The 13015-nt window shown below is 42.1% G+C and overlaps 1 protein-coding gene across 2 annotated transcripts in view; it reads left to right on the top strand.

The window, feature by feature from the left end:
• The window catches only part of greb1l (GREB1 like retinoic acid receptor coactivator), a 96491-nt gene that overhangs the window by 73912 nt on the left and 9564 nt on the right, over positions 1 to 13015 (top strand). For both annotated transcript variants that reach the window (XM_057856609.1, XM_057856608.1), the window contains exons 22-30: positions 2728 to 3496; positions 5319 to 5436; positions 5508 to 5654; positions 5725 to 5864; positions 8486 to 8647; positions 8743 to 8947; positions 9027 to 9189; positions 9286 to 9513; positions 9594 to 9735. In XM_057856609.1, the coding sequence (XP_057712592.1) occupies positions 2728 to 3496; positions 5319 to 5436; positions 5508 to 5654; positions 5725 to 5864; positions 8486 to 8647; positions 8743 to 8947; positions 9027 to 9189; positions 9286 to 9513; positions 9594 to 9735 (2074 nt within the window). The remainder of the gene's footprint in view (positions 1 to 2727; positions 3497 to 5318; positions 5437 to 5507; positions 5655 to 5724; positions 5865 to 8485; positions 8648 to 8742; positions 8948 to 9026; positions 9190 to 9285; positions 9514 to 9593; positions 9736 to 13015) is intronic.

Genomic DNA, 13015 nt, shown 5'->3' with positions numbered 1-13015 from the left:
GAGACTAAGGGACCATAATCATGTGGGGACACAGAAATGTACAGTTGTGTGTCATCTGCATAGGCGTGATAGGAGATGTCATACTGTTCCATTATCTGAGCTAACGGAAGCATATAGATGTTAAATAAGAGTGGTCCAAGAATTGACTCTTGAGGGACTCCACACGTGAATTTGGTTCGTTCTGACTGATAGTTTCCAATTGACACAAAGAAATCCCTATCATGTAAATAGGATGTGAACCACTGAAGAATAGTGTCAGTAAGCCCTACCCACTGTTCCAATCTGCTGAGTAGTATATTGTGATCAACCGTGTCAAATGCGGCGCTGAGATCCAATAGTAGCAGAACAGATGATTTGCCTGCATCGGTATTCCGACGAATATCATTTAGGACTTTGATAAGCACGGTCTCGGTGCTGTGTTGTGGCCGAAATCCAGACTGAAATGAGTTAAAAAGATTGTTTTGCATCATAAAAGCAGTCTATGGATAAACATTATTATGAGTTAATAATTTAATATTAAAACCCCTCTTGATCTTGATTTTCGTCTTTATACAATATGTACAATTAGTTTAACTAGAAGGTCGCCATTGTTGTTGACGTTGCAGGGCGGTGACATCACTGGGTTACTGTTCATTTTGCTTTTGCTGCTCGTTTTGTGAAATATCGACAGTGCTCTCATGCTCATTAATTTTCCTCTCAGGTTCAAATTGAAAGGGTTGAACAGATTACAAGTTTATGTCGCTAGAGTCATACTAGCCCAAAAGCGAAAGACGGGATGAAACGAGACGAGAGTAGGACAAAAACTGTGTTCTGCCAAAATGTGCTACACCTGCGAAACGTCCTACAAGAGGCGAATTTGACACCCGAAGTTCTACCGTGCGTTTTCAGCTTGTTTAGTTTAGATGCAAACAGACAGGATGTACTAAAGATGCCTTCAGAAAATACTTAAACGTAGTAATATCAAGTAAGGGTGGTTTAAATTCGCTACGTGACTAATGTGGTCAACAGATCAACAATCTGCTTTAGATCTACCGCAAGAAAACAGGGAAACACATGCAAAAAGTATTTTGAGTCAATGAAAATGTAATAACGACTCCATAAAAACACAATTAGTAAGTACTAGCAGCTTTTAACCGATGTGCGCATGTGTTGGAAGTCTCGCCGCGTGGGAAGGAATTGCAGAACACCGGTAGTGTTCTTCTAGTGACAGTGACAAACTACGTCATAACCCCGAGCATCCATTGCGAGCATAAAACATGATGGCGCCCTACATAGGTCAAAACATGTACTAAATATTATAGATTTTTAAATCAATGGCAATATTTTATGTGTTTCTCACAACATATTTTAGTAAAATAGAACAATATTGGCTTATTAGAGCCTACAAATCTTTAAAAGTCTGATGTTCCCTTTAAGCAGGTTTGGATTAAAGCAGGTTTGCACTAAAAAAGAGAAAATGATATCATGAAAGCCATATGTTGTTCAAACATAAAACATTTTTACTTGAGTGCTGGATGAGATTTCAGGAATAAATGGATGTAAATGTACTTATGCCCTTTTTGATTTGTTTTTCTAAAGTGATATACAAATGTGGCAATAATCGTCTTCAATAGGGTTGTTCCGATCATGTTTTTTTGCTCCCGATCCCGATCGTTTTAGTTTGAGTATCTGCCGACCCCGATATTTCTCGATCCGATTGCTTTTTTTTGCTCCCGATTCAATTCCAATCATTCCTGATAATTTTTCCCGCTCATATACATTTTGGCAATGCATTAAGAAAAAAATGAATAAAACGCGGACGAATATATACATTCAACATACAGTACATAAGTACTCTATTTGTTTATTATGACAATAAACCCTCAAGATGGCATTTACATTATTAACATTCTTTCTGTGAGAGGGATCCACGGATAGAAAAACTTGTAATTCTTAAAGGATAAATGTGACTTTGTATATTGTGACTAAATATTGCCATCTAGTGTATTTGTTGAGCTTTCAGCAAATGATACTGCAGCCATTTAACTTCTGCCCAAATGCATGATGGGAAGTGCAACCATGACTGTGCGTAGGGCTACCAATTGATATATCTTCTCTGCGTTTGGAAAGAACATAGGGTGTTAAGAAAATGATCATCTACTACGTTTCTTCCCCACATTCCCACGTTATATTTAATTGCTGAGAGAGGTATTGTAAGGCTTTAGCCACATAAAAAATGGCCCAAAGGCTGTCAAAATTCTCTCTACTCATTATACGCTGCCTTTTAACGCTATCTATAGGTAAAACGGCGTCTTTATAGATTGAACGCGACAATGCGTGAGTGGGTCGTGCAGCGCATGCGTTAATTACTTAATGTGATTAATTTTTAAAAAATAGTTACCGCCGTTAACGCAATAAATTTGGTAGCCCTACTTTAAGCCAAAACTACTCTGGATGAGTGTAAGACATTTTGTCTGTAACGTTAAATACAATTAGAAAACGATTTAAATAAAAAATATATATATATATATTTAAAAAAAGGCATGTCCGATATTTTTTTGCCGATTCCGATACTTTGAAAATGACGTGATCGGACCTTTAGTCTTCAAGTATAGTATCGGGATTAATCAGGATCGAATCAAATCGTGGCCTTTGAATCGGGATACGAATCGTATCGCCAGATATGAGGCAATACACACCCCTTGTGATTATGATATATGATTCACTTGAGCCCTTCTTCCTCTGTAGGTCTCTGAAATATAGTGACCTGCGTCTGATAGACTCTAGCTACCTGACGCGTACGGCCCTGGAACAGGAAGTTGGCCTAGCCTGTACCTACGTATCCGTTGGGGTGGTCCAGGAACCCAAGAAGGTATCGGTGCCTCGGGAGTCGGACGGGGAAAAGACGGGCGCCGTCATGAATGAAGGAGAAGAGCTGGAGCGACCTCATAGCAATGGCAGCGCGGCCACCAGAACCTCCGGGTCCTTGGTGGAGAACGGCGTCAGTTCATCCGACAACGCGGACGCACCCCCGAGGCCGTGCGCGGCGGAGGGTGCCGACACGTCGGGCCTCAAGCAAGAGTGCGACTCACTGGGCAGCCAGCTCCCTTCCATTCCCACTAAAGCCTCCAAGGCGCCTCCTTCGCTGTACTCCAGCTCGTCGTCATCATCCTCGCCGTCACCGTCATCCTCGTCCACGCAGCGACCCAGCCAGTCCACGCAGTGCGGCCGCCGCCCCAAGCCAGCACGCATATCGCCACGCACCGTCATCATGTCACGGCCCGCGTACAACCTGCTGTCGGCCGACTCGGGCGGCCAGCTGAGTTCTTTCTCGCTGCTACCCCACGCCGACGTGGACTGGAGCAGCCCTCTTAGACCCCCAATTACATCGGGCCTGCACGGCGAGGAGCAGAGCGCTTACTATCGCCAGTGGACCGTCGCCAAGCAGCATCACGCTGACTTTGAAGCACCGCCAGTGCCGCACCCTCGACGCCTCCTGTTGAGCGGACCGCCACAGGTAGGAATTAAATGCAATTTTTATACTATTTTGGCGAAAACTGGAAAAAGTTCTTTTACCTAAAATGCTAATTTTCTCTTTTTACAACTATTACAAGGTTTTTTTCTCATCAAATCCCTTCTTAACATTAATTGTTTATACTGTACAGTAGTACCTCGACATACGAACGCTTCGACAAACGATCTTTTCGACATCCGATGTAAATTTTGACTCGCCATTTGTTTCCACATCCGAAGGCATGATCGAAATTTATGTATACTTCTGTCATTATTTGCATTCTATCCTCAATGAAATATGAACCTATAAATGTATGGCTGGTTTTAGCTAAACCAGACACAGTTTTTACATCTGCGTGATTTTAACAAAGATCTGATCACATTTGATGGTGATTTTATGCAAATATGTAAGAAATTCCAAAAAGTTCAGATACTTTTTCGCACCACTGTATGACCATTCCGACTTACAAACAAGGTCCTGGAACGACTTTACTTCGTATTAGGGTTGTTTCGATCATGTTTTTTTGCTCCCGATCCGATCCCGATCATTTTAGTTTGAGTATCTGCCGATCCCGATATTTCCCGATCCGATTGCTTTTTTTTTTTTTTCTCCCGATTCAATTACAAACATTCCCGATAATTTTTCCCGATCAGATACATTTTGGCAATGCATTAAGAAAAAAATGAATAAAACTTGGACGAATATATACATTCAACATACAGTACATAAGCACTGTATTTGTTTATTATGACAATAAATCCTCAAGATGGCATTTACATTATTAACATTCTTTCTGTGAAAGGGATCCACGGATAGAAAAACTTAAAGGATAAATGTGACTTTGTATATTGTGACTAAATTTTGCCATTTAGTGTATTTGTTGAGCTTTCAGTAAATGATACTGTAGCCATTTAACTATTCTGCCCCAGTGCATTATGGGAAGTGCAACCATGACTGTGCATATTGGTACCAATTGCTATATCTTCTCTGCGTTGGGAAATAACATAGGGTGTTAAGAAAAAGATCAAGTACTACCTTTCTTCCCCACATTGCTTCCCACGATATTTCTAATCGTAGGGAGAGGGAATGAAAGGCTTTAGCCAATTAATAAAAGGCTCCACAGGCTGCCAAAATTCTCTCTACTCATTAGCTTTTTAGCTCTATATCTAGGTAAAATGGCGCAATTACAGATTGAACGCGACAATGCGTGAGTGGGTCGTGCAGCGCATGTGTTAATTGCGTTAAATATTTCAACGTGATAAATTTTTTAAAAAATGAATTACGACCGTTAACGGGATCAATTTGATAACCCTACTTTAAGCCTTAACTGAAGACTGGATGAGTGTAACATATTATGTCTGTAATGTTAAATACAATTAGAAAACGATTTAATTAAGAAATATATATATTAAAAAAAGGCATGGCCGATACTTTTTTGCCGATTCCGATGCTTTGAAAACGACGTGATCGGACCCGATCGATCGGGGATCGGGACATCTCTAGCATTGATCTGTCATTGTGAAGTAGAGATAGACGGATTATCTGCCGGGCCGACTATCGGTACCGATATTTGGAAATTTGACGTATATTGGTATCGGCCTTTTTGTTAATCCGACAGGCCAATATTAAAAAATCTATTTAAAACTGGTTAATTTGGGCTCAGATGCAGACATGCCTCTCTCTTTCCTGCACTAGTATTCATTCCGTCCACCGATTGGTTAAATAGTAATAGTAAATTGAGTTACACATGTATTGCGCCTTAATACTGTGACTAATATGTGTGTGACATGTCAAGCATAGCAGCTTCTGCTTCCCTCTTCGCTAGGTGGGGAAAACAGGTGCCTACCTCCAATTCCTTCGTATCCTCTTCCGCATGCTAATCAGACTGTTAGAGGTGGACGTGTTTGATGAGGAGGAGTCGGACGAGGAAGAGGCAGTTGAAGGTAAAAGACGACACTCATCATATGAGGTCTTAGTAACGGTATAGTGGCTCATCACGAATTTTACGCTACAGAGACATCAGAGGCGGCGATGCCGGTAAACGCTCAGTGGCCTGACGTCGAGGATATGCGCAAGCTTCCCTTCGACCCTAACCCCAGAGACTGCAAGTTTAGAAAAGCTAGCCCCGTTCACAGCGACAAGACGCCAAAGCGCCGTAGAGGTGAATGGAATGGCGAGTGAAACCTTTCCATGAATTGTCAGCTGAAACAAATGTGATATTTGACCGACAGTTTTCAAGAAGCAAGATGGAAACCAAAAGGAAGTCAAGCGTCAGACCAAGTCTATACGACTCACTCGCTTTGCTGCTCACAACGCCTTTCATCATTGTGAGCAGTGTCACCACTACTGTGACGCCAGTCCTGACACGCAGGTGAGCGCACCTCCTCGTCACTTGCTGTATATGTACCATTCGGGGTGTGACAATACAATAATATAAAAAAATTAGGACACCCTATGGAAGCCTGCGTGTTTTCTAACGTACAGTGGGGCAAATAAGTATTTAGTCAACCACCAATTGTGCAAGTTCTCCGACTTGAAAAGATTAGAGATGCCTGTAATTGTCAACATGGGTAAACCTCAACCATGAGAGACAGAATGTGGGGGGAAAAACTGAAAATCAGATTGTTTTATTTTTAAAGAATTTATTTCCAAATTAGAATGAAAAATAAGTATTTGGTCACCTACAAACGAGCAAGATTTCTGGCTGTCAAAGATGTCTAACTTCTTCTAACGAGGTCTAACGAGGCTCCACTCGTTACCTGTATTAATGGCACCTATTTTAACTCATTATCGGTATAAAAGACTCCTGTCCACAACCTCAGTAAGTCACACTCCAAACTCCACTATGGCCAAGACCATAGAGCTGTCGAAGGACACCAGAGACAAAATTGTAGACCTGCACCAGGCTGGGAAGACTGAATCTGCAATAGGTAAAACGCTTGGTGTAAAGAAATCAACTGTGGGAGCAATTATTAGAAAATGGAAGACATACTTAGCAATCCTTTTTATCATATAATTATATAGAATTTATTCTGCAACATTCTAACACATTAAATGTTCCTAATCCCATTACTTGATTATTCAAACTAACTAATTGATAGATTCATTGACTACTAAAATAATCGATAGCTGTAGCCCTAATCAACAGGTTGATACCTAAATCTTCCATAAGAATAGTGTCTACGTTAGCTCACTGTCAGCTATGGACGGCTCTAGACATTAAATGCGTATGGTAAGTTAGATTAACACTGGCGCTTTTGCAGCAGCTGGTCGCTGATCAAAACATTCCACTTCCAACCATATACTGTATATAGGCGCTTCCAGGAGTTGACACAACCACGCACAGCACAGAAAGTCCAGTATCCTCATCTACGTCGTGCTGAATCCATTTTTGAAGAGTCCTTGGGTTCCTCTGGTTTGATTTTGCTGTTTACATTTGTCTAACACTGCTTACTTCAGCCGCACTTCTTGTTGTTCTGCCTAAACCGGAAGCCTGTAGCAGTAAATGTCAAAGATGGGGCCGCCCATGTTTCACTAAGGAAACTTGTCTATATTGTAATCAACAATAAAATACATCTAAAATATGAGTTGCATTATTTTTGTGGGCTAGACAAAGGAGAAATGAGTGACTAAGTGATAAAAACAGCCCAGTATGCTGACATTGATGAACCACGTCACACCCTCGCCATTTGATAACTGACAGACAGAAAGTTCTAAGCTGACGTCTTGCACCTGCATTGACAGAAGATGGTCAGCGTTGCCCCGACAACATGGCCGCGAACTCTTTTGCCCTCTTTTGCGTGCTCTTTGGGCACCTAACGATTCGATTACGATTCAGAGGCTACGATTCAATTACAAATCGATTATTGATGACACCCCCCCACCCCCCGCTATTAGCTGCTTTTAATGTTTTGTACAGTAGTTACAAAAACTGTAAAAAAAAAAAAAAAAAAAAAAACGACTAGTTCAGTATCAAGTTAACAGTTAAAAACAATAAATAATATACTCAAATCCCCATTCTGTATCAGCAGCTTTAAACTACATTCAATTAATTTAATGTTGTGAATCAACCGTTAAAAATTGCTCCCGTTATTCCATAATTTCCCTTTTTGTCTACTTTCGACATGTAAAAGTTTTAAAACTATTTTAAAGATAGATTCAAGTCAATATTTTACCGATTTAGGAGTATTTTAGATATAAACTTAATTAGATTTGCTTGGAAGGTTCGCTACAACAACCTTGCACGGAAGTCTACTGCTTTAAGATGGCGCCGTTTACTAACGCCGAATCTAGCTTTCTGTACATGTGCTGCTATTGCCACCGAGTCTATTTTGCATCTAGTCCTATATAAATATGATATCTACCGTACCATTATGTGGACGTATTTTGTAGCAGCTGTCGGCAGCAGTCAGGTATGTTGTTGTTTTTTTATCTCGCGGCATGAGTTGAGCTAGAGCCGTGAGTTGAGCATTGTCATTACCCGAGGGGCCGGGTAATGACAAGCATGATGTTTAGCTACTCTCGCTCCGTTCCTCATTGCGTCCCGAAGACCGCGCGGCGCGCTGAGTGTGTTTTACTTCCCGCTTTACTTGACATATTTCAATAATCGGAATTTGGATGTTTGTGAATTGTTCTCGAATCTTCCACGGCCGAATCACGAATAATCTAAGAATCGGAAATTTCGCACACCTCTAGATGACACCCCTGTTGAACACCCAGAAAGCCCATCCAATCTGACTCCCCATTGTCCCAAATTTTGGAGATTTTTTGAAACGATGGAGTTTAAAATCAACATGTTTGTCTCTCAAAATGATACATTTTCTCAGTTTAAACTTTGATGTTTTATTCTTCATAAAATATTGGAAATTTGGCAGATCTGGTCCCCGGGTAGCTGGTTTGACACTGCTGCTCTCAGGCAACTGTTTAACAAAAGTTCATCCTCTCTAAATGTGTGTGTGAATGCATACGTGTGTGAATGTGTGTGAGAGACAGCTGTCTGAGTGCACCTTCCACGCCTTTACCTTCTGCTCATCCATGCTGGGTGAAGAGGTCCAGCTCCAGTTTGTCATTCCCAAAGACAAGGAGCAGCACTTTATCTTCAGTCAACAGGGGAGCCACCTGGAGAGCATGTGCCTACCTTTGGTCTCCACCAAGGTCTGTTTAAAAGCGTATCTCATTGGGTGCCTTTGACTGCGCTAGACATCCAATCTAACACTTTCAATGGCACTGATCATTTTCATGTTCTCCAGGACCCCGACTTGTTGAAGAGCCCCATCTTCACGCCAACAACGGGACGCCAAGAGCACGGCCTGCTCAACATCTATCACGCTATGGAGGGCGCCACTCACCTGCACATCCTGGTGGTCAAGCACTTTGAGATGCCACACTACAGGAGGTACTGGCCCAACCACATCCTGCTCGTCCTGCCCGCCATGTTCAATAACTCAGGAGTCGGTAAGCGGCTTTACTATTTATATGACAGTCATTAATACAATTCGAAGAGAATTTATGTTACTTTCTATGACCGTTCTAGGTGCCGCACGCTTCATGATCAAGGAACTGTCATACCACAACTTGGAACTGGAGAGGAACCGATGGGAGGAGCAAGGCGTCAAGCGGCAGGAAGTGTGGCCATTCATTGTCATGATGGACGACTCCTGCGTGCTGTGGAATGCCCAGCAGCCTACAGACGGAAGGTGGTAGATACAGATCTCCCTTAGCGTTTGACTTTCCTGATTTGTTGAAGGTCCAAAGTTCTCCCTTTACGTAACTGTTGGGCTGTCATTCCACAGCGAGACGTCTAACGGCGGCTCATCGCTCACCAATGTTTCCCTGAAAGCGGTTCTATGGCACATGGAAACCACGCCAAAGATCCCTCTCTACGCCATATGCGGAACTCGCAAGTGGAACAGCGGCCTGGCCCGCAAGGCCTTCAGCCGGCCTTTCAGTCGGGGCCACCTGCACGACTTTATCCTGCTCAATGTAGATCTAACCCAAAACGTCCAGTATGATCTCAATCGGTAAGTACGTGGATATGGGCGTTCTACGCTCGTTTTTTTGGGCACATTTGATGCTCCTTTTTTGGGGGGATTGTTCATAGGTACAGTTGCGAGGAGGTGGACTTCAATCTTCGAGTGAACAGCAGCGGACTCCTACTTTGTCGCTTCAACAGCTTCAGCTTGATGAAGAAGCACATTCCAGTCGGAGGCAACCAAGACTACATGGTCAAACCCAAACTCATGGTGGGTTCCTTTTCTAGGGCACTCCACTGGTTGCCATTGGCGGTGCTAGACGTCCAATAACATAACATTTACAATAACAATACAACATACAGTGCTGGCCAAAAGTATTGGCACCCCTGCAATTTTGTCAGATAATGCTCAATTTCTCCCAGAAAAGGATTGCAATTACAAATGCTTTGGTATTAATATCTTCATTCATTTTGCTTGCAATGAAAAAAAACTAGGGGTGTCAAACGATTAAATTTTTTAATCGAGTTAATTACAGCTTGAAAATTAATTAATCGTAATTAATCGCAATTAATCGCAATTCAAACCATCTATAAAATATGCCATATTTTTCTGTAAATTATTGTTGGAATGGAAAGATAAGACACAAGATGGATATATACATTCAACATATGGTACATAAGTACTGTATTTGTTTATTATAACAATAAATCAACAAGATGGCATTACCATTATTAACATTCTGTTAAAGCGATCCATGGATAGAAAGACTTGTAGTTCTTGAAAGATAAATGTTAGTACAAGTTATAGAAATTTTATATTTAAAACCCCTCTTAATGTTTTTGTTTGAATAAAATTTGTAAAATTTTCAATCAAAAAATAAACTAGTAGCCCACCATTGTTGATGTCAATAATTAGTTACACAATGCTCATGGGTGCTGAAGCCTATAAAATCAGTCGCACCCAAGCGCCAGCAGAGGGCGATAAAACTCCGAAAAACACAAAAAGTACACATTTAACTTTGCTGTCATTTTAATCTGTTTGAGTGGGGCATTTGTGCGTTAATTGCGTCAAATATATTATATTTTTTTTAAAAACCTGTCCTGTTCAGCTGTTTGACACAGAGAATGGAAGTCTAAGTGCCCGGATTCTGAACAGTTTTAATGTTTCACATTGAGAGTCTGACATACTCCCATTGTGATCATTCAAAATACCTTTTTATTATGACAAAGCAGCGAACAGGAAGGGATTATGGGGGGACAGAAGAAAATACAACAGAAGAAAGAAAAGAAACACATACACAAACAACAACAAGAAATACATTGAACATCTAAACTAGTTACTAATATGCTGGTGCTATCGTCAGCGAGATGTATTTCCGGTTTGCACCATGTGGGGGCCTATTGGCCAGTGAAAGAGGAGAATGGGGGTGGGGGTGTCTATAAGCCTATAAGCTAAGTGATTGAAAGGGGTAGAGTGTACACAAATCAGTTCTGTGATCTAGAACCCAGTAATTGTGTGAATCTCTTATGAGTGTAAGCCCGTTGGCGACCAACCCTATGCCGCCGCATCGCCAATCCCGGCACCGGGACCCCCAACCCGAGCATGCCCTACCACATCCAGCAGCACGCAGGCCCCACCGGGCGTGCGACAGCCACGCAGACGGGCGGAGAAGCTGCGCGGGCGCCAACCCAGGGCAACGGCCCCCACCCAGCCAGCCCGGGGAGGGAGGGCGGGCGGGGGGTTGGGGGCCATGCGCAGCCCATCCCTCCTCCCGCAGCCCAGCAAAGGAGCCATCGTCCCCGCCCCGGGACCCAGGGTGGTCCCCCGGGCCACCTGCGCACCCATCAACCGGCCATCAAATATTTTAACGTGATTAATTTAAAAAAATAATTACCACCCGTTAACACGATGATTTTGACAGCCCTAAAAAAAACACAAAAAGAGAATGAAAAAAAAAATGAAATCATTATCATTTTACCTAAAACTCCAAAAATGGGCCAGACACAAGTATTGGCACTCTAAGCCTAATACTTAGTAGCACAACCTTTAGACAAAATACCTGCAAACAACCGCTTGCGGTATCCATCAATGAGATTCTTACAATACTCTGCTGGAATCTTAGAACATTCTTCTTTGGCCAACTGCTCTAGGTCTCTGAGATTTGAAGGGTGCCATTTTTGGATCTCTCCAAAGGTGTTCTATGGGGTTCAGGTCCGGACTCACACTTTAGAAGCCTCCAGTTTTCGCTCAAATCATTTTCTAGTGCTTTTTGAAGTGCGTTTTGGGCCATTCTCCTCCTGGAAGACCCTTGACCTCTGAGGACCCAGCTTTCTCACACTGGGCCTTGCATTATCATGCAAAATTTGTTGGTAGTCTTCAGACTTCGTAATGCCATGCCCACGGCCAAGCCATCCAGTGCCAGAGGCAGCAAAGCAACCCCAAAACATCAGGGAAACGCCGACATGTTTGACTGTGGGGACTGTGTTCTTTTCTTAGAAGGCCTCATTTTTTTTCCTGTAAACCCTATGCCTTTTCCCCAAAAGCTTTACTTTTGTCTCATCTGACCAAAGAACATTCTTCCAAAGCGTTTTTTGCTTTCTCAGGTAAGTTTTGGCCAACTCCAGCCTGGCTTTTTAATGTCTCCGGGTCAGAAGTGGGGTCTTCCTTGGTATCCTACTATGAGTCCCTTTTCATTCAGACACCGATGAATAGTACAGGGTGACACTGTTGTACCCTCGGACTGCGGGACAGCTTGAACTTGTTTGGATGTTAGTCGAGGTTCTTTATCCACCATTCACTCAATCATTTGTTGAAATCACTCGTCAATATTTCTTTTCCGTCCACATCTAGCGAGGTTAGCCACAATGCCAAGGGCTTTACACTTATTGATGACACTGCGCACGGTAGACACAGGAACATTCAGATCTTTGGAGATGGACTTCTAGCCTCAGACAGTTCTTTGGTCTTCTTACTTTTCTCAATGCTTAATGTGGTACACACAAAGACACAGGACCGAGGTTGAGTCAACTTTAATCCATTTTAACTGGCTGCAAGTGTGATTTAGTTATTGGCACCACCTGTTATGTGCCACAGGCAAGTAACAGGTGCTGTTAATTACACAAATTAGTAGAGATGTCCCGATTGATCGGCATCGATCGGGTCCGATCACGTCATTTTCAAAGTATCGGAATCGGCAAAAAAAATATCGGACATGCCTTTTTTAATATATATATATTTCTTATTTAAATCGTGTTCTAATTGTATTTAGCGTTACAGACATAATATGTTACACTCATCCAGAGTCTTTAGTTTTGGCTTAACCCTTTAAGGTCTGGGCCTATTTTGTCTGATTTTGCATGCCTTTGAAGTTGCCTTTATATTTCAAAGAAAGAATTGTTTACGATGGCCTGGTTTGGTCCCTTTTTTTGTGACACCTTGAACTTCATGTCCAAACTGTTGTTTCCTTCACTGACCAATTATAAATCATTTTGGGCCCAAAAAGACCAAAAATTCCAAAATCGTTTTGTCAAAATTTTTAATATTGATGTCC

The sequence above is a fragment of the Corythoichthys intestinalis genome, chromosome 14, assembly GCF_030265065.1.
Source record: "Corythoichthys intestinalis isolate RoL2023-P3 chromosome 14, ASM3026506v1, whole genome shotgun sequence".
NCBI lineage: Eukaryota > Metazoa > Chordata > Actinopteri > Syngnathiformes > Syngnathidae > Corythoichthys > Corythoichthys intestinalis.
Note: the sequence above shows the minus strand (reverse complement) of the source record. Positions and strands in the feature narration are given on the sequence as shown.